This window comes from Podarcis melisellensis (genome assembly GCF_964234715.1).
Source record: "Podarcis melisellensis genome assembly, chromosome: 3".
Taxonomy (NCBI): Eukaryota; Metazoa; Chordata; class Lepidosauria; order Squamata; family Lacertidae; genus Podarcis; species Podarcis melisellensis.
The window spans coordinates 7,501-28,764 of NC_138530.1; the positions used below are offsets into that span (position 1 = coordinate 7,501).

The 21,264-nt window shown below is 53.3% G+C and overlaps 1 protein-coding gene across 4 annotated transcripts in view; it reads left to right on the forward strand.

Moving 5' to 3' along the window:
* Positions 1-21,061, forward strand: part of GCKR (glucokinase regulator) — a 21,716-nt gene extending 655 nt beyond the window's left edge. The window contains exons 3-23 of one of the 4 annotated variants that reach the window (XM_081906730.1): positions 1-58; positions 5,358-5,415; positions 5,755-5,879; positions 7,636-7,820; positions 8,667-8,735; positions 9,844-9,912; positions 10,282-10,355; positions 11,953-12,019; positions 12,349-12,402; positions 13,329-13,423; positions 14,090-14,195; positions 14,943-15,061; positions 15,201-15,299; positions 15,432-15,529; positions 15,799-15,875; positions 16,252-16,348; positions 17,773-17,870; positions 18,076-18,159; positions 18,305-18,454; positions 19,007-19,141; positions 19,925-21,061. The exon at positions 1-58 is cut by the window's left edge and continues 12 nt beyond it. In XM_081906730.1, coding sequence (XP_081762856.1) covers positions 1-58; positions 5,358-5,415; positions 5,755-5,879; positions 7,636-7,820; positions 8,667-8,735; positions 9,844-9,912; positions 10,282-10,355; positions 11,953-12,019; positions 12,349-12,402; positions 13,329-13,423; positions 14,090-14,195; positions 14,943-15,061; positions 15,201-15,299; positions 15,432-15,529; positions 15,799-15,875; positions 16,252-16,348; positions 17,773-17,870; positions 18,076-18,159; positions 18,305-18,454; positions 19,007-19,141; positions 19,925-20,092 — 2,085 coding nt within the window. In that variant the 3' untranslated portion in view covers positions 20,093-21,061. Of the gene's footprint in view, positions 59-5,357; positions 5,416-5,740; positions 5,880-7,635; positions 7,821-8,666; positions 8,736-9,843; positions 9,913-10,281; positions 10,356-11,952; positions 12,020-12,348; positions 12,403-13,328; positions 13,424-14,089; positions 14,196-14,942; positions 15,062-15,200; positions 15,300-15,431; positions 15,530-15,798; positions 15,876-16,251; positions 16,349-17,772; positions 17,871-18,075; positions 18,160-18,304; positions 18,455-19,006; positions 19,142-19,924 lie in introns of those variants that run through there. The other 3 variants (XM_081906729.1, XM_081906731.1, XM_081906732.1) reach the window with 3 other exon arrangements.
* Positions 21,062-21,264: the final 203 nt, after the last annotated feature.

Genomic DNA, 21,264 nt, shown 5'->3' on the forward strand with positions numbered 1-21,264 from the left:
TCCTCGGTGGCGAGCGTGGCACTGGACGACGCGCAGTTCAGGAACTGTGGCCCCCAAAGTAAGGCTTTCTTTTCCGCCTCCCTGAAACCGGGCTGACCAGATAGACTGCCCTGTGGCTTGGAGGCTCCCCATTAACTGTCCAAATGTTTCCAGGTCCCGGAGCTGCGCCCCAGACAAGCGCCCGTGCCTGCCAAGCAGCTGCGTGGCCCCTGCCCACCTTTGCAATGGCACCAAAGATTGTGGTGACGGTGGAGATAAATGGGGTTACGGTGACTGTTCGGGGGGCATTCGGGGCCGGGGGGACATTAGTGCCACCGGAAAGGGGGGAACGGCCAAAAAGGCACCCCTGGGACCCCCCTCACCTGCCTTTCTCCCCTGGAGGCCTTCCTCTTGCGCCCCTTCGAGGAGGGCTGGTGCAGGTGGGCAGCAGACGCCTACCAGAGCCTCTCCTGGGTGAGGAATTGCAGCTCCCAGGTGCCGCCATCCCCACCCTGCCCCACCCGCGACCACACCACCAACATACCGGAAGGTGGTTGCTGGTTGGTAATACGTAGAGGATGCCAGCAAGGCTGAACCTTTCCGCAAAGAAACAATTTGAATCAAGTCTTACCAACTCTGGTCATGCGCTGAGTTCGGCACCTCCAGGATCTCACAACTACCTTTCTGAGCTCGTTTCTACATGTGTTTGTAGGCATGATATTGACATAGGTATAGATCATATAAATGTAGAGATAATTTCTAGGCACATAATAAATAGCTCAGTTCCATAACTATAGGCATATATGTGTATATATATATATAAATAAAATGGATGTGTGTGTGTGTGTGTGTGTGTGTGTGTGTGTGTGCACGCGTGCATGTATATATATGTAAATGAAATATGTATTTGCCTATGTATATGTGTTTGTATATATATAAATAAATAAATAAAATGTATATATGTATGTGTGTGTGTATATACATGTATATACACTGTAAATATAATAGATATGTGCATGTGTGTGTGTATATAGATAGAGATATAAAATGAATATCTATATACAATGTATGTGTTTTTATAGATGACATAGAATCATAGAATTCTAGAATTGCAGAGTTGGAAGGGACACCTCGGGTCATCTAGGCAGGAATCTTCTGCCCAAATTGGGGCTTGAATCCACAACCCCGAGATTAAGAGGAGAAACCCAGCCAGATGGGCAGGGTATTATTATTATTATTATTATTATTATTATTATTATTATTATTATTATTATTAGTCTTGTACTCTACCAACTGAGCTATACATATATTTATAGATTGTGTGAGTGTATAACAGAGCTTTGCAAACTTTTATGTTGGGGTCACAGTAAATCTTGATCTTGGGGTGGCATCTCGCTAGCTGTGCCTCAGCTCCCTCTTTCGTGCTCCTCTCTCACAGGGTACTTCATCTACATCGCCTGCACCTACCCAGGCCGAGCTGAGCTGCTCAGCCACACCCTGGTGGCGGACGGGTCCTGCCATGTGAATCCCCTATCATTATCATCATCTACTGTCAGGGGTTCAGGAGCAGAGGCACAGGGGAAGGAGGAAGTGGAGAGCGAAGGGGAACAATCCGAAGACAGTGTAGGTGAGGATGAAAGTGGGGCAAGACATTCCATGAGTCTGTCCAGTGATTCGGAAGATTCCCAGAAGGGGGCGCCTATAGCCAGAGCAAGGGGGGTCCCGGGGGGGGACGCACCAGAAGCAAAAGACCAGCGGTGACTCCCAAAGCAGCAGCTGGAGATCGGGACCAGCTTCCCCACTGGAGCGTAGTGGGGGGGAAGGGTCCCACGTGTCAGGGCCGGTTTCCCCTTCAGGGGAAAGAGAAGATGAGTCAGGACTGACCACGCCCCTATCGCTGAGTGAGGGAACAGAGGGGAAGTCAGAGCCAGCTAACCCCCCCGAAGGGGGAAGCAGTGACAGAAGCAGCGTAACGGTCAGGAGGAAAGTTGCCGGCTGGGCGCGCGCGCCAAGTTCAAATGCACAGGCGCGCGGAACAGCCGGGAGCGCAGACTGGGAGCCAGGTCCTAAAGCACGCCGGAGGGAGGGGGAAAAATCCGCGGACTCAGCATCAGAAGAGTCCAGAAAGGGCAGCACCCTAGCGGGCAGAAGGACCCAGAGGAGAAAGGAGCAAAGGAAGAGGTGGAGCAAGGCTAGGGTCTTGAACTGGTGTCTCGGGGGAGGAGATTCAGACAGAGCTTCAGCAGTCTAGGGTAGAGACGTAGAGCTGCGCGCCGCGGCTTTGGAATCGAAACTGAACCTTAATAAAGACTTTTGTATATAACAAGAACTGGCGTTGGTCCTCTGTGAGCTGGGACCTTGGGCAGCTCTGACATCTACCATTTCTTATTTGCGGAAATATGGGAGGAGGTTATTACCATTATTTACTATTTGTTTTCTACGGAAATATGGGCCAATATTGAGGAGGGCACTTTGAGCTCCAAAGTGCAGTTCAGAGAGTTCTGCTCCCAGGGACGTCAGGGACTGGCTGGTTGAGGAAGATGGCATCATCTGCCCAAATAGGGAGAATACCCCAGGTGTCAGGGACTGAGCAGAGGAGGAATGGTGGAGAATGCCCCCCCACCAGCCTGACCCTTCCAGAGAAGAGGAAGACAAATTAGAATTACAGCAGGGGTTTGAGGGAGGTCACAGCTCAGAGGCAGGTGAGGGGAAAGTTGGGAAATGATTATTTTTTTATTTTTTTAAAGTTCCATATGTAAAGTTATGTAAGGTTCTCCACTTAGGCAGGAAGAACCAGCTGCACAAATATAACAGGAAGGACATCTGACTTGCCAGTAGTATAAGTCGTGTCCAGATCAAGGGAAGTCGTGTCCAGATCAAGGCAAGTCTGTTCTGCCTTGAATCCACCCTCCCATCACCCTCCCAGGTCTCACCCAGGCAGCTGGTGGAGGACAGAGGGAGCCCAGGACCAGGGCAGCTGTGCAAGCCTTTGGGAGACAGAGACTGTCAGAGCTGCCCAAGGTCCCAGCTCACAGAGGACCAACGCCAGTTCTTGTTATATACAAAAGTCTTTATTAAGGTTCCGTTTCGATTCCAAAGCCGCGGCGCGCAGCTCTACGTCTCAACCCTAGACCGCTGAAGCTCCGTCTGAATCTCCTCCCCCCAGACACCAGTTCAAGACCCTAGCCTTGCTCCACCTCTTCCTTTGCTCCTTTCTCCTCTGGGTCCGTCTGCCTGCCGGGGTGTTGCCCTTTCTGGACTCTTCTGATGCTGAAGAGTCCCCGGATTCTTCCCCCTGCCTCCCGCGTGCTTTAGGACCTGGCTCCCAATCCTCGCTCCCAGCTGTCCCGCGCGCCTGTGCATTTGAACTTGGCGCGCGCGCCCAGCCGGCAACTTTCCTCCTGACCGTTACACTGCTTCTGTCACTGCTTCCCCCTTCGCGGGGGCTCGCTGGATCTGACTTCCCCTCTGTTCCCTCACTCAGCGATAGGGGCGTGGTCAGTCCTGACTCATCCTCTCTTTCCCCTGGAGGGGAAGCCGGTCCTGACACATGGGACTCTTCCCCCCCGCTACGCTCTGGTGGGGAAACTGGTCCCGATCTCCAGCTGCTGCTTTGGGAGTCACCGCTGGTCCCTTGCTTCTGGTGCGTCCCTCCCGGGACCCCCCTTGCTCTGGCTATCGGTGCTCCCTTCTGGGAATCTTCCGAATCACTGGACAGACTCATGGACTCTCTTCCCCCACTGTCATCCTCACCTACGCTGCCCTCGGATTGTTCTCCTTCGCTCTCCACTTCCTCTTTCCCCTGTGCCTCTGCTCCTGAACCCCTGACAGAGACACACTGTTGCCTGTGGCACCCCTGACCACCATTCAAGGCACCCCAGGGTGCCATGGTACACTGGTTCAAAACCACTGATCTATTTTTTTTTAAATATTTTTTATTAAATTTCCAATTAACAAACCAATCATATCACATTAATTCCAAATTATACCAATACATAATAAACTCCAAATATTTAGCTGAATTTTTAATTTTTGTTGGGGGTACCCATGCTTCGAGTTCAGAAAGGGTCCAGTCATCTCATATTTCTGCTGCTTTGGTGTTCACAAGTCCCATCTTTCCATCTCTTTGTTGTTTTCCTTTACAAATCGCGTCTTCCAATCTTCTTGTTGTTATCATTTTTCTTCTTAATAAACTCTGAGTTTTCTCCACAAGCGAGTTGAAGCAAACATTATTATAGTCTTGTGTGGGTTTTCACGTTGATCCAAAAGTCCTATTCAAGTGGCAGGCGCCATTTCAACAGTTTCCATAAAATACAGTCTAAGCGTCTGCTCATTAACTTTCCCAGATCAGTTGCTTCATAAATCAGCCTTTCCAGGGGAGTTGTTGCCAATTCAGCTGTGGAATTCAGATATGATAACAAAACCGTAGCACCTCTCCCCCTTTGACTGTAAATCTTGCAACCAAGTCTGTCTCATAATGGCGGTTCCCAATTAGAACTGCATCACACCAAAAGCCTTTCGTTTCCTTTCAAGATCTTCCGCAAAACAAAGCCTTTGGTTAATAATTTTGTTTCCACACAGTTTATTTTCCCATCTCACTTGCTATCAATCATTGTGGCGGTTCTTCTTGGGGGGGGGGTGTTAGGTAAATCATATTGAAAAAGAGAAAAGATTTCCCCCCCTTTCTGATCCGTTTCAACATACCATTCAAGTCACCCCAGGGTGCCACGGTACACTGGTTCAAAACCACTTATCTAAGCACTCAGGGACAGAGGCGGAGGTAGCTGTCCCAGCACCCGGAACGGCACACATGCTGTGCACCTGGAGGCGGGGCTAGCTGTCCATGGGGGCAGGGCAAGCATCCCAGGGGGCGGGGCGGTGATGACCTGGGGTGGGCCGCACCCACTGCACCCCCTTCCTCCGCCAGTGTTCAGGGAAGAACCAGACAATTTCCTGCTGCTGCTGCTCACAGGACAGACGGGCCTTTGTCCTGGAGTCTGGCACAGGCTAGGAAAGGAGGGGTCATTAAGTGTGACAAGGGCCCTTTGACCCTCGCCTGGTGAAAGCAAACATGTTTTGCTTTGTGTCCTGGGCTCCAGGGCAAATGCCAGTGGGAGAGACCGGGATTTAGGTTTGAGCCAGCCCAGAGCTGTGAACTGCAAAGCCCAAAGATTCAGTCTGGTTTAATCTTCCTCCTGAGTTTGCCAGCTGCTGTCCTCAGTGCCTTTGCAACCACTGCCTCTGGGCCTCAGCTCCACAGCAGCTAGAGTGGGACAAAGTCTTCCACCTGGGCCTGAGACCCTTCTGGGGCTATGGGAGAGCCGTGGCATTCTTAGTCATTTCATTGCCTTTCTATCCCATTGTATCTTTTTCTCCAGGGAGCTCAAGGTGGCACAGAGAGTTCTCCTCATTTAAACCCCACAAAAACCCTGTGAGGTACGTTAGGCTGAGAGGCAGTGACTGGCAAGCATCATGGCTGAGTGGAGATTCAAACCCTGCTCTCCCAGGTCCGACACTCTGTCCAGTACATCTCCCTCCCTCCTCTCTCTTGGTGCCCTTCCAACAGAGCCTCTCTGGCCTTGCTTGCCATGCAGCTATCAACCAGGGGCCTGTTCCCTCCTCCAGGAGTGATGCAATCACCTGACTGTGCCCTCCAGGAGATAGAGGGGGCAGCCCTGCCTCCCCACCCCCCGCCCCCCATAAGCGAGGAATCTCTGCTCTGGACACAGAGCAATGAGCAGCTTGAATTTTAACTGCCTGGATTAATCATTACAGCAGAGGCCTGATAAGGCCGGCAAAAGCAGCATCCGGAGCTCTGAGCCTGTTCTTGGCCTTGAACCATGCGGGGCACCAAGAAATACCCTCATGTCATCGACACGCCAGACCAGGGCAAGTGGGAGGTAAGGACGGGAGCAGGAGCTGGGAGAGAAGGGCCAGCACTTCCCTGCGACAGGTGGATCCCCCCAAGGGCAGGGGGGCAAATGGTCTGGCAGAATGGAGCTTGGTGAAAGGAAGCCTTGCTTCTGAGGGGTGGGGATGGGTGCCTGCACTTCTTCAGAAGGAAGCTTCATTTGTCTGAGTGGCACCACCAGATAAGTAGAAAAGGGGGATGCACCCAGCGCTTGCCCTTGGAAGAAGGGTCCATGCATAGCTCTGTCACTGAGGCACCTGGCTGCATGCAGAAGGCCCCATAAGTGCACAAGAAGAGCCTGGCTGCAGGATCGGGCCAAGGATCCCCTATCTAGTCCAGCTTCCTGTTCTCACAGTGGCCAGGCAGACGCCCCCGGGAAGAAGCCCCCACAAGCAGGACTTGAGGGGCACCACAGCCCTCTCTGCCCACCTGCGATTTCCCAGCAGGACCTCCTGTTGCCACAGGTCCCAGGGCTGCGGAAGAGATGGCAGCCTGAGTCCCCCAGGGTTGTTGTTCGTTGAATGGAAAGATGCTGAAAGAGGGAGGGTGGGTGGGTGGGTGCTCTCAGTGGCGTAGCGTGGGTTGTCAGCACCCGGGGCAAGGCAAGTAATTTACACCCCCTAACCCGTGGATTTGCACCCCCTAACCCCCAGGTGTTGCGCCCGGTGCGGCCGGCCCCCCCTGCACCCCCCCACGCTATGCCACTGTGACTGAAGGGTAAACGCACATGGCACAGGGGAGGGGGGCGTGTGGGGTTTCTTCTTCACCATGTCCCTCTGCTCCCGGGACAAGCTGTACTGGAACCATCTCTCTCGAAAGGAAAGCGGAGTGACGCCGCTTAGGCAAGATTCGGGAGCGGCAGTGGCGTAGCGTGGGTTGTCAGCACCCGGGGCAAGACATGTAATTTGCGCCCCCTAACCCGTGGATTTGCGCCCCCTAACCCTAACCGCCAGATGTTGCGCCCGGTGCGGCCGGCCCCCCCTGCCCCCCCACGCTACGCCACTGGGTGCTCTGTCGGAGTGGGGAGTGATGGCCTCTCTGGTTGGTATGAGTGCCTGAATCATAGAACCAGAGAACTGTAGAGTTGGTAGGCACCCCAAGGTCATCTAGCCTAACCTCCTGCAATGCAGGAATGACAGCGAAAGAATCCCTGCCAGATGGCCACCCAGCCTCTGCTTAAAAACCTCCAAGGAAGGAGAGTCCATGGCTCTTATTGTCAGAAAGTTCTTCCTTAAACTTCAGAATCTCTTCCTTGCCCCTTGAGGAGCCCTCCAAGGATGGGATATTCTCCCCCGTGCACTGCAACATATCCTGGGAGGAGGTTTGATCCAGGACCTCAGTACATTTCTAAGCCTCTTTCTGAAACTCCTTGAGAAGAGGCACCCCATATCTGGACGCTGGATTACATGTCCCTTTGAGGCTGCACCCTTACAGCATTGATGTGTCTGATCATATTGTGTATGTCAGTCACAGTGAGTCATGGTGTTGGCAGATTAGCATCTAAATAAAAATAGAAATTTGTCATGGATTTGCATAGCGGCCCTGTGCACAGGTGCTCAATGGGGCAAAGATTCTGGGACATGTGTCCCAGGACTTCAAAAGTCCTAGGTGGAAAGTCAGCAAAAATGTGCCACATGCCAAGGTAAAACCCACCCTCTCAGGGTGGGTCCCAGCAGATCTCGGAGGGCGGCGCCTTGCAGCTGTTCTGCAGTGCTTATTGCCCCCCTTGCATCTGTTCCCCACAGCTCCCTCTCTTCATGCCTTTTTCTCCCAGCTGGCAGGGTACGAGGCTGCCTTGCCCATCACAGAGAAGTCCAACCCCATCACCCGGGAGCTGGACAAGGCGGACGCTGCACAGATCGTCCAGCTGCTCAGAGACTGTGATGCAGAAATATTCCAGGAAGACGACGAAGCGCTGGTCAACTACAAGGTGACTCTGCCTCTCCCTGCCTACTTGCCTGGGGTGGGGGTGATCTGGAATGCGACCCTTCAACACTGTAGAATCATAGAATAGCAGAGCTGGAAGGGACCCTGTGGGTTTCCAAACAGGAGTTGATCATGATGAGGGTTTGCCAAACGTGTCTTCCTCTTAGCTCATTTCTACTCTTCACCCTGAGTTTGTGCCTTTGGTAAAGGTTGTTCTCTAACTGGAGCGCTTGCAGGCCAGTGTTTCACAACTGTCGGTGTTTATACTACATTATTAACGATTTGCCTTGAGGGCACCTTTAACCTCTTTTGTTGTCCACTGGTATTTCGCTTTCCATTCTTAAGTTGGAAAGAGAGTAGTTACTCTGGAAGACGATAATCAGGCATCCAAACGACATGACCAGTCCAATGAAGTTGATGTTGGATGCATTACAGTAGTCCAATTGTGAAGTTACCAACACATGAATGACAGCTAAGCTATCTCTGACCAGAAAAGGGTGTAGTTGGCACACCATCCTAAGCTAACATGAGGTGTCCCTTGCCACAGAGGTCACCTGAGCCTCCAATAGCAGAGATGAAACTGGGAGCGCCCCCAGACTACAGACCCGCTCCTTCAGACGAGGCACAACCATGCCCTGAACTGGCGAACTCCCCATCTTCTGCATCTGGGAACCACTCACACACCCACACACACCCACACACCAAGGTCTCTGTCTTACCAGCATTGTCTCAGTTTGTTGGCAACCATCCTGCCCACTGCTGCACCTGGGCACTGGTTTAGAACAGTCATAGCAGATGCGATGGAGAAATAGCACTGAGTGCCACTGACATGCTTTTCTGTCTCCCCCAGAGGCTGTACAGCGAGTCAGTGCTGAAGACCATGGTGGACATAATTGCCAAAGTGCAGGAGGTGCTGAAGGTATGGCAGGAGGCAGTGTGTGTGTGTGTGTGTGTGTGTGTGTGTGTGTGTGTGTGGTGGTGGTGTTGGGATGTGTATAAATGCTAGGAGAGGATATAACAATTAGATATTATCTTTCCTTCATCATGTTTGTGAGTTCAACAGAGTGCATCCCTTTGCAGCTTAAAAGGAAAGCTTAAATAGGCTAGTTTTAGCCTTTTCGTTTAAGTAATCCAGGATGCTCTAAGGCAGACTGGATTCTCCTGGGATTCCCCCCTTTTCTCCCCCTTAAAATATTTGCTGTAGAGTAACAGATGCAGTAGGAACGCGGGTGGCGCTGTGGGTAAAACCTCAGCACCTAGGACTTGCGATCGCATGGTCGGCGGCTCGAATCCCCACGGTGGGGTGCACTCCCGTCGTTCGGTCCCAGCGCCTGCCAACCTAGCAGTTCGAAAGCACCCCCGGGTGCAAGTAGATAAATAGGGACCACTTACCAGCAGGAAGGTAAACAGCGTTCCGTATGCTGCGCTGGCTCGCCAGATGCAGCTTGTCACGCTGGCCACGTGACCCGGAAGTGTCTGTGGACAGCGCTGGTTCCTGGCCTATAGAGATGAGCGCACAACCCTAGAGTCTGGCAAGACTGGCCCGTACGGGCAGGTCCTTTACCTTTACGTACCTTTACCTTTAACAGATGCAGTAGCTTTTTTCAGGCAGGCTTAAAATGGTAATTCAAACACATAATTAAGTCTAGCTTAAATGTAGTTTCTTCACATTTAGCTTCACAGCTAAAATGTAGGCATTTCTTCACATTGGTGGCAGAGTGGAAAGACTGAGATACAAAAAAATGCTTGATTACCTTCTTCCCAAGGTGAGGGGAAGTGACCTGGCAGGGCAGCTTACTATACAGCATTAACCCCTTCATGCAATAGATGTTGGTTATACTGTATGAGGCTAGTTATCCCACATGTCCAGCTACAACCACCATTTCCTCTGGATGGAGGGTAAACTATGGTGGAGGCCAGGTATTCAGTTGCTTATGAGGAGTGGGGTAGAGGGCGCTTGGCAGCTGGGCCAGGATCAGCTGAGTGGGTGGACACCCAGCCTATTTGTCTCTTCCTTCTTTCCTCAGGAACCAGACAACACGCTCATTGTGCTGAGTGGAGGGGGAGCCTCTGGCCGGATGGGCTTCCTCATGGCGGTGAGTGCCTCCTGCCTCACCCTCCTCTTCCTTCTGTTCCCCCCTTTCTCTCAAGCCCCCCCCCCATGCTTGGAGATAAGGGCTGTGCAGCTAATGAAGAGGGCCTGCTGATGCAGGGAGGGCTGCTGCCATCTGTGGGGCATCCCTGGGGCTTGCCCCCTTGCCCCTGGGAGTTAGCGCTGGAGAGTTTGCCACTGAGTCTGGCTCAGGGCTGCACCGGGAGGGGGCACCTGCGTGGGATGCCACAAAGGGACTGCATTGCTAGGAAGGGCAGGCTTTGCACTGTGGCCTTTAGGGTGGTCCCTCAGAGCTGGGGGGGCACAGGTTGCCCCACACCTCCCTGACTGTCTTTGTGTCTGTTTTTCCTAGGTATCCTTTAACATACTCCTGAAGGGGTTGGGGCAGCTGCCCCAGTACACGTATATAATTGCTGGGGGGGACAGGTAAGGACACAGGATGAGCAGGTGGGTTGTAAAAAAAGCCGTTTGGGACTCTAGGCTACTAGACTGGTGTGGGGGGTGTCTGGGACATGTGGGGGACAAATGCAAGTGGAAACGTTTCTGGTGCAGACCTGAGTTTGGAGAAGAGAGTCTTTTGCATGTGTGCATTTGTGTGGTGCTGGTGGTAACTGGAGCTCTAGGCTGCAGAGTTTCATGTTCGAGGGTTCAGAGTTTTGGGTGGATTTGGGGGGCAGGTTGGGATATTATTTATCCTTCCTCTTACTCACTTGTGTGAGTTTGACATCTAGTTAGCAGCGTGTAAAATGACCATCCTCATACTCTCCAACATGTCCAAGCAAAAAACTAGGGTGCACTTATTTCAGGGCCAAGATCCCGCTTGAAAGCATGGTCCCCCAAAATCAGATGCCCTGATTAAATTGGGACAGTTGAAGGGTGTCAGGGGTTCCGGAGCAGAGGCACAGGGGAAGGAGGAAGTGGAGAGTGAAGGGGAACAATCCGAAGGCAGTGTAGGTGAGGATGACAGTGGGACAAGAGATTCCATGAGTCTGTCCAGTGATTCGGAAGATTCCTAGAAGCGTAGCGGGGGGGAAGGGTCCCACGTGTCAGGACCGGCTTCCCCTCCAGGGGAAAGAGAAGATGAGTCAGGACTGACCACGCCCCTATCGCTGAGTGAGGGAATAGAGGGGAAGTCAGATCCAGCTAGCCTCCCCCCGAAGGGGGAAGCAGTGACAGGAGCAGTGTAACGGTCAGGAGGAAGGCTGCCGGCTGGGCGCGCGCGCCAAGTTCAAATGCACAGGCGCGCGCAACAGCCGGGAGCGCGGATTGGGAGCCAGGTCCTAAAGCACGCCGGAGGGAGGGGGAAAAATCCGGGGACTCTTCAGCATCAGAAGAGTCCAGAAAGGGCAACACCCCAGCGGCAGGCAGACGGACCCAGAGGAGAAAGGAGCAAAGGAGGAGGTGGAGCAAGGCTAGGGTCTTGAACTGGTGTCTGGGGGGAGGAGATTCAGACGGAGCTTCAGCGGTCTAGCGTTGAGACGTAGAGCTGCGCGCCGCGGCTTTGGAATCGAAACGGAACCTTAATAAAGACTTTTGTATATAACAAGAACTGGCGTTGGTCCTCTGTGAGCTGGGACCTTGGGCAGCTCTGACAAAGGGTCTGCATCTCTTTGCAGCATAAGATGTGGAAACTTCTAGGACAAGGTAGCTTAACCTTGTTACAGAAAGTTTCAGACCTGATCCCAGCAGAAGCAGCAGTGAAAACAGAAGAGGCAGAATCTGACATTATAAAAATATGGTTGAGATAAAAAAAATGGAGTCTAGACTAAGCATCCTTTCTCTTCAGCTCCATGGTGAAAAAGAGACTGAGGAGGGAGGAAGTGGTAAGGAATATTTTCATTTGTTACTTTTCCTACCAAGGGGAAGCAGGGGATGTGACCTCACAGAGTGTCCTCTTTAGCAATTTATAGGGGATCTTCAGGTGTCTTAACCCTTTGCTTATCCAGCAAAACTTGAAATCTCATTTTGGCTGCAAATTTAGTTCCCACACAGACAAGTGCATTTCTTATGCCTCTTCTCACAGGTCTCTTGTAGCATCCCTGGAGGGCCCTGAGGACAGTGCACTGCTGGGCATTGAGGACCTAAAGAAGGTGAGGCTGCTGGTGTGTGTGTGTGTGTGTGTGTGGAGAGACCCTTGCCTACCAGCACCCTCGGCTCTGAGTACCCAGCTGCTCCCCAGAGCTGCTGTTGCAAAGGAGCAAGCACCAGCTACAGATTCTTCTGATGAAGAGTCTGCTCCACCAGGGCCATCTAAAGGCCTTGGTTTCCCTTGCCTTGCTGGCAGGAAGAGAGCCCACAGGTGCTCTGGGCAGGAGAGCTGATGGGTGCCTTTGGTCCTGGGTGGGCTGGGGGGTTAGGGGCAGCAGCAGCATAACAGTGACAACTGAGCTCCCTTTTCTCTCTCCTCCTCCTCCTCCAGGTCTGTGAAGGGAAAAAGAAGGTCATTTTCTTTGGGATTTCATGTGGTTTGTCTGTGAGTATTTCATGCAGGACAGGAGTGGAGGGAGGGAGGGATGGGGGGGAGGGACCCTCCCAGTTCCTGTAGGAGACAAAGGGATATCTCTGTTCCAGATGGGCAGGGGAGCAGAAGACGAGAGGGATGTTGCCCCCCACCCCAGCCAGAAGGTTTCACATGGAGGACCACAAAAGCCACCTCTGACAAACTCCCTCAATGTCAAGTCCTTAGGTGTGTCCAGTGGATGATTCTGCTGGCAATGGAGAAGGGCTCAGTGGTTGGAGCATCTGATTTAGGGCAGGAAGTCACAAGTTTGATCCCCCACCTCCAAGTGGCACAGGAGGAGAGCCCTGCCTGAAACCCTGGAGAGCTGTTGCCAGTCAATGAGGCAACGTGTAGTTAACTATGGAACCTGCTGCTGCAGGAGGCCGTCATGGCCACTGACTTGCAGGTCTTTGAGAGGAGGCGAGAAATACATGAGGGGGAGAGGGCTATCAATGGCTGCTAGCCACAACGGCTACTAGTCACGATGGCTTCGCTCTGCCTCCACAATTGGAAACAGCAATGCTTCTGAATAGCAGTGGCTGGAAATCACAGGAGGGGAGAGTAGATCATGTGCTCGACTCTTACTTGTGGGTTTCCCTTTGGGGCAGCTGGTTGGCCACTGTGAGAACAGGATGCTGGACCAGGTGGGCTTCCTTTGGCTTGATGCAACAGGCTCTTCTTATGCTGTTGCACTGAGTTTTGTACATTGGTGCCAGGCCTGAAAGAGGAAATATGGGTCCGGGAGACGGAAGTAACCCTTCCCAAGCCAGGGGTCCCCTTGGAGCTTGGCCTTGGAGGAACATGGCCTTTGGAGCAGAGGCTGCCTGCCTGTGCCTGCAACTAAGGCATGGCCACTGTGTCTGGTGCCGCCTTACACGGGCTCTGCTTGCTTGCAACAGGCTCCCTACGTGGCTGGGCAGCTGGACTTCTGCATGAACAACTTGGACATCTATGTCCCAGTTCTGGTGGGATTCAACCCAGTCACCATGGCCAGGTAAGGGGGGCAGGGGGCAGGTCCAGAAGAGCTGCAGGGTGAGCTGCCAAACACTTTGCCCAGTCTGGCCAACCCTGTTCAGAGCATCTCCTGTGCCAGAGGCCAGAGGCATCTCAAGCTTGGGAGGCGCTTGGCTGGGGGAGAAGAAGGCAGATAATGGAGACAGGTTGAGAATTAAATGTGTAACTTTAAATTTAAATCACCAATCCCACATGTGGGGGGGGGAAATATGAGAGTAAACAGGCTGTGAAGCCCTAAAAAACACACAGCCTTTTGCAGCTTACTGGAATCTAGGAATTAGGCAATTACACCTCTTATCCCAGTTTATTTGTAGTCTGCTGACTTTTCCCCCTCTGTGCCCTTTGTTAAGAATGAACCACACATTTTAGTAAGATAATCAAGAAATCTCCAGCTAAAGTAGAATGAGAGTGAGTATGGAGTGGGATGCAACCTTCTTTCTGCTTCAGAGGTTGGGCTTTGAAAAATGTCCATCTGCATTAACAGTAATCTATAATGAACATTCTAAATTCTCCCTGTGGCAAGCGAGAGGAGGTCCATGTGGGGCTCTGGGGAGGGTGACCTTGTGGAGCGTCGGAATCCAGCGGAGCGGGGGGATCTGGGCAAGAGGCCCCTAACTGCCCTCTCACACCCCACATCTCCCGACAGGACAGACAAGATTGAGGGCTTCCACTCCACCTTCCGGCAAGTGGCTGAGAGGATGGAGAAGCTGCAGGAAACCCACCAGGCCTTCATCCTCAATCCTGCTGTGGGGGTGAGTGCTGGGGAGTGGGGGGGGGGAACCTCCCCTGTGCTTCCCTCATCAGACCTACCATCCCTGCGCATCCATAGCACATATAGGCATTGGTGGGGCCGAGGGTGGTCCACTGGAGAGAGCAGCCCACAGATAGGGGGCAGGGGCTGTCACCTCTGACCGAGCCCATTCTCAGGGTGTCACCTGCTGCACCTCCCTCAGGTGAAGCACCTGGAAGAGGCCCTTGGATGGTTATGGTACTTCAAAAGGCTTTGGTGCCATCAGTCAGTGAGGAAAGGGTTTCCAAGCCAAACAGAGCCCCTCTGCAGGCAGGAGCCTGTTCTAGAATAGAACCTGCCCCCCTGTGCACCCCATTCCCTGCCCTCCCCAGCACTCACATATATGGAAAAAATGGAATTCAATAAGCATGTTTACCTGAAATCTACTTCCTTCAGGTTCTATCTTTCAGGGCAATTTGTTTCGTCATCAGCCCTGCAAGGGGGGGGGAGAGTGTGCTCACTTGGGCTCCACATGTCTCTCGTAACAAGGGCTGCTGGCTGTGGGCATCAGGGTATGCTTTAGTTGTGCTCTAGTATAAGAGCTTGTTCCCAGGAAGGCCTGCGATGGGCTAGTGCTGGCAGGCAGGACTGCCAGCCCAGTCCATGGGGCCCTGATCTCTGGCACATCCTGGCAGCTGCCATGGGGCATTGGAAGAGTCTCCTCTAAGGACCAGGCAGGGACCGGTCTCAGCCCGCTGTGCTCTTTCAGCCTGAAGGGCTCACTGGCTCATCCCGCATGAAGGGCGGCAGCGCCACCAAGATCCTTCTGGAAACTCTGCTCCTGACTGCACACAAGACAGTCTCCAAGGACAGCGAGATCTCAGAGAAGTGAGTTATGGAGCAGAAGCCAAGCAGGGCAGCCTCTGGGGGCTCCTCCATGGGGTGGGGACAGGAGCCTCTCTTAGCTCCCAGTCCCTCTCCTGGCAGCTGACCAGCAGCACAAAGCCCAGCAGAGTTCTCTCTGCAGGTGTCTTCTGGAAATCCTCCGCACCTATGAACGGGCCCACAAAGTCACCTATGGTCAGAGCAAGAAGATTGCTGCCCTTGTGAAGCAAGCAGGGACCAGGTGAGCCTCAGGTGGGCAGGAATTTCTTCACAGCAACCAGAATTTATCTTCCTTGAACCTCAGCTCCTGTGGGCTTTGGCCTGTCAAAAACTCTCTGCCCCCCAGCACAATCTCTGCCTCTCTCCGCCACAGCCTACAGAAGAAGGCTTATGTCTACCTGGTCGGCTGGCATACCCTGGGCATCATCGCCATCATGGATGGGGCCGAGTGCATCCCCACCTTTGGGGCAGGTGAGCCCTACCAGGCAAGGAGGGTGAATTCAGTCTGGGCAGAGAGTGGTTCTGTAAATGTGGGACCCACCGCCACCAGAATGTCCCCATTGACCAGGCCCAGGAAATGTCATGGGCTGGAGGAGGGGCTGGAGGAGGCTGCAGGCGATTGGCCGGAGGTCCCAGTGCAAGTGCATGAGTGTGTGTGAGAGAGAGACTGAGAGAGGGCGGGGGTTCCTTCTTATGCAGACACGTGAACTCTCTTTTCTGCTTCTCCCTTCATGGCACAGACATCAACGATGTCCGGGGCTTCCTCATTGGGGACCGCAGCGAAATGTTCAACAGAGAGGCTGATCTGATTGCACAGGCGAGTGGTCAGAGGAGGAGGTTGTTTGGACACCTGCTAGGCTGGGGTCTTCTCCTTCTTCACCTCCTCCTCCACCTCCTCCTCCACTTCCTTCTCCTCTTTCCGGGGCTTCTACAGAAAGGGGACACCAAACCCAAATGCACAGGCCCAACCCCGAAAGCAAGAGGAGCTGCGCCCTCCAAGGGTCACCCCCTTCTCCAAGGCCCCCCTCACATGGGAGTTGGCGCACAGACCAAGCAGTGCCAGGACATCCAAGACAACAGCCAGTTCATCTCATTTCTGGTAGATGAGGCCAACCCATAACTCAAGACCCCCTACATGCTCCCCCTCCAAAGCCAGGCGTGGACAGCTGCTTCTTTCTGTTTTTCTCGTGCAGGGCCCCAAGTTTGCTTTCTCTGAAGAAGATTTTGTGAAAACAATCCTCCCATCACTGACGGAGCTGGATACCGTCCTCTTCCTTTTCACAGTGGATGGTGAGAGACGGGGGGGGGGGTGAGGCGGGGGGGGCAGAAGGGCCTCTTGGGAGATGCAGGAGAAAGGAAAGGCATCTCCACATGGTTAGACTACGGAGGCAGAGATGGCCACCAACTTGGCTGCTGTCAAGAGGAGGAAGTTGTTGTTGTTTTATACTCTGAAGAAAATTCATGGAGGACACAAGGCTGGGTTCTGCCTGCACTGTCAGACCAGTTTCTGGGCCCCAAGTGGAGAGGGGGCTGGCTGCTGCTGCTGCATTCAGATCCTGCTTGTGGGCTTCCTTTTGGTTGGCCACTGTGAGACCAGGATGCTCCGCTAGATGGGTCTCCTTTGGCCGGATCCAGCTGCAGGGGCCTTTGGATGTTCTAGGGAGCCATGAGGTGGGAGGACGAGGAGTCTGCAGCTCAGCAAGCACAGAAGGGATGGCAGAAAGGGGGCTGCTGGAGCCAGCGCTCTGAGGGCTCCTGACCTCCTACCCTTTTTGCCTGGTTCAGAGAGGGGGCTGCAGCTCAGCGGCAGAGCAGGAGGCGGCTCTGAGGTCCAGCACCAGCATCTCTAGGTGAAAAGAATCACAATTTGCAAGGAACATGAGAAGAGCCTGGCCATCGTGGTTGGATCAGGTTATGGATGGCAAGGGGAGGATACATTAATTACAATTGCCAGTCTTCCATGTGTATGGGTTACACAGAGAACCGAGTGGCTGGGGCAACCCAGTCAGGTCAGGTGGGTGGGATAGAAAAAATATATCATTACTACTACTACTACTACTACTACTACTACTACTACTACTACCGAAGGTTAGCTGGCTTAACTCCTCTTAACAAAGAATCCGGCAACAACTTATAAAGTAAGTAGAATTAGTGTTTCCTTACTTAGCAGTCTTGCATTGGATCACAGCAAAGCAGCAGTAAAACTATGCAGGTAAAATACTTAAGGGTTTCAAAATATGTAGCTGATTACAAAATTGGATTGTGCAGTCAGGGAGATCGCCAACATCCGTCTGCCTTGAAGACATGGTGAAGAAGTGAGAGAGAGAAGCGAGAGGAAACAGAGGAAATGACATCACACAGAGCTCTCTCTCTCTCCACCTTTCACATTTCTATGGTCCAAATCTGCCTGTCTAGCAATTATCAGCCCTGTGGTTAATAGCCCCTAGACTTCTTAACTGTTAAATTCTGAATGCTAATCTCCTACACTTAGGGGGCCATCCTGTCCCCCAGAGCCCCTGGAGACAATCCTGGGCTGCCTGGACCAGTGGCTGGCTCCATATCAGACAGCCCCACCTGTGAGTCAAAGGCACTTGGATCGACTCCTCTCCCTCCTTTCTGGAAAGGGAAACAGCTGGTGGGGGAGTGAGCACCCTAAACCCTCTTGTGCTGCCTTCCTTTGCCACCAACACCCCTCTCTCCTCTCTTGACTGCAGACAACCTTGATGAAGTGGAGAAGTTGGTGGTTCAGGTGAAGGAGAGGACCTCCAATGTGCAAGCCCTTTCTCATGCCACAGTTGGGCAATACCTGCCGGTAGGTGCTGTCTGCAAGGTGGGCATGTTTGCAGGCCCTCAATACCTGATGACTGATGGCTATCATCCATGGTCCACTCCCCTGGAGGGGCAGAATCACACATGCAAGAGAGCTGTGCCACACCCATTGAGCAAGCCCCTTTCAGATCTTGACCTTTTGGCTGACTGTTCCCCCTCTCTCCCTGCTTTGCCCCCTGCCCCGCCAGGCCTCGCTCAAGAAGCTCTTCCCCTCCATCATCAGCATCATGTGGCCCATCCTGTTCCTGGAGTATGAAGGCAAGTTCATCCAGGTGAGGAGGGGGCAGGGAGACACTGACAAGGGGGAGGGGGAGAGTTGCTTTGTGTCCAGGCTGGAGCCCCCCTGGCCTGGCCCTTCTCTGCCCACCCTCCACTTGCCCATTCAGCCCCCCCCCCACACACCCCGTCCCTTTGCAGAGGTTCCAAAGGGAGCTCAGCACCAAGTGGATCCTGAACACAGTCAGCACCGGGGCTCACGTGCTGAAGGGCAAGATCCTGCGCAACTACATGGTGGACCTGCGAGTGAGCAACTCCAAGCTCTTCTGGAGGGCAGTCAGCATCCTGCAGGTACTGGGGGCAGGGGTATCCCAGAAGGCTCCCCTGCAGGGCCATGGAGCTAGTCGATGGGTGTCCACTTCCCAGGGTGAGGGCTGGCCAGCAGAGTGCCAGCAGAGTCTTGCTTTGGCAACAGCAGTGCCTGGTGCAGGGTCAGGCCAGCTGAGGTCTTCCGCCCAGTCCAGCTCCCTCCTTCTTCCAATTTCTAACACTGGGGAGGGGGCCTCTGAGACCCTGCCTGTCTCCCAGATTTGCTTGTACTGTATCTCAATCATCCACTAAGATGCGTTGGGAAGCAATGGCGGGCTTTATCCTTGTGATCATCACAACAGCCATCTTAGGGAGGCTACTCATGGAAAGACAGTGCCTGGTCCAAGGACGCCCATGAGCACCGTCAGGGCAACATGGTGACATGAACCTGGGTGAAGTTTGCTCACATCACAGGGGCTCTGTGGGGCCACCACCTTGCGGGAAAAAGCAGAGCTCAAGTCCCCACACTCAGGAGGGACCTGTGCCCTTTGCCACCCCCTGGCAGCCCCACCCAACTTCCCCCTCTCCCTCCAGAGGTTCTCGGGCCAGCCGCATGCCAAGTGCCTGGAAGGTCTCCTGCAAGCCATCTATGACCCTGAGCCGCTCTCTGAGGATCTCCGCACAGCTCCAGTCTCCAAGCACATTGCCGTAGCAACAGACAAGAGCAAGGTAGGCAGGTGTTCTCTCCCTCCCCCCCCCCGCACCTGCCCATCCCACTTCTCCATCTGGTCATCCCACACTTGTGCCATGACACAGGAGGTACAAGTCACACCAATCACACTTCTTATTGCTGTTTATTTGTGATCTACTGACCTTTCCATTCTCTGTCCCCATTGCTAAGAATGAACCACCTGTTTTAGTAAAAACAAAAAGGTTTTACTTACATTCAATACAGACAGCAAATAAATCAAAGTGGTATGCAGGTAAAAATACTTATTAGTTGCAAAATGCAAATTTAATTTCCAAAATGGAGTATGGGATCCCAGAAGAGCCCATATATGTGCATCTGCTCACATTGCTGGCTTGAAAGGAAAAGAGAAACTGGGGAAAGGAGAAAGAAAAGATTAAGATGCCCAAACCAATGGCTTCAAGTTACAAAAAAGGAGACTTTGATTAATCATCAGGAAAAACTTTCTGACAGTGAGAGGTGTTTGACAGTGGAACCGTCTCCCTCGGAAGCTGGTGAACTGTCCTTCCCTTGAGGTTTTAAAGCAGAGGTTGGATGGCTGTCATGGGTGCTCTAGCTAAGATTCTTGCATTGCAAGGGTTTGGACTAGATGGCCCTTGGGGGCCCTTCCAACACTATGGTTCTAAGATCTTTTGTCCTACTTCCTGCCACAGGAAATGCAGGAATACAGGAACTCTGTATTCCTTAACCCTTTCATATGCTTATTAACAAACATAATGGTCAGTTTGACTGCAGATTTCCCCACATCTCTTCCATTTGCCCAGGTTGTACCCACAGCCCTGCTCTGCCTCCTGCGTAGCTGCTCGGTGCCAGAGGCCCGCGCCCGCCTGGATGCTGCTCCCTCCCTCCGAGCCGCCCTTGACACTGCACTGAATGCTCCTGGAAGGAAGCGGGGGGCTGACAAGTCAGAACCTGATGAGCAGAGCACATAGGGGGGGAACCCTTCTTCCAAGGGGTCCCACAGCCTCAAGCCCCAGACGGTCTTCCAAGCAGAGGCACTCAGCCTGACGAGAGAGGCCTCGTCTGACACTGCCCTGCTGGTGCTGGCCTGTCTTCTCCCAGTGGGGAAAGGGGGTGGAGGGAAGGGGTGAGGAGGGATCTGGGATGAGAGCTACTGGAAGTGAGGCCAGGACAAGGATCCTGCTGTGCCAGGAAACAGGTTCTTCTTCCCTTTGGGAGATGGATCTGTGCCTCTGGGGAATGCCCTTCTTTGCCCCCTGGCAGGGTGGGCCTTGCCCCCAAACGACTCCCTTGTCTCAGGAGCTGCCCTGCCATGCCCTGTCCTGCCCTTCCCCTCCATGCACCCCCAGCATTGGGCTGCCATGCTAAAGTGGGTGTCAGCCTTTCTTGCCAGCCCCTCCGATCTGTGCTTTCTCCTTGCCAGCTCACATCCCTGGCACTGCCACCTGTGCCCTCTTCTGCAAGGCTGGCTGCCTGGTGGACCATGGTGTGCTACTAGGGAGACAGGAAGGGCTTCGGATTCCCAGCCTGCCCTTCCACAGCCACCAGCACCCAGCTAGGCAGCGCAGACTGAGCCCAAGCCAGGTGGGTCTTAGAGAGGCTTCTCCAAGTCTCATGAAATGTCCTGGGGGACCTTGCAAGGCTCGCAGCAAATTGTCTGTGGTGCCTGTAGTCAGTATATGCTGGCAGGGTCATTGTGTGGCCTGGTGGGATGAGGTGAGAATGGCAGGTGGGTTGGGGGTAAAGGGACCTGGGTCCACCCTGCCCCCTGGAGCCCCTGCCCCTTTCTCTGTCTCAGTGCATGAGGTTGGCACAGCTCATTTCCTTCCTTTCTGCCCTGGAGCCTGAGGTTGACTGTGTCGCTCCTCCTGTCTTTGACAGGGAACCAGCTGGCGAGTTCTGGGCTCCTCTCTTTTTGTAATAAAAAATGTGTCTGTGCACTGGGTGTCCTGTTCTTGCTCGGTTTGGGGTGGGTGACTGGAGTGTTCAGGTTCTAGAAAAACATCCTGAAACACCCGCAAGGATCAGACGTAACCTCTCTCCCCAAATACACACAACGTGCACACCATGAACTCTGAGGGCTCCACGTGGCAAAGGAATGCTTTCATAAGGCCTAGCTTGACCTCCCACTTGGATGGAGCAT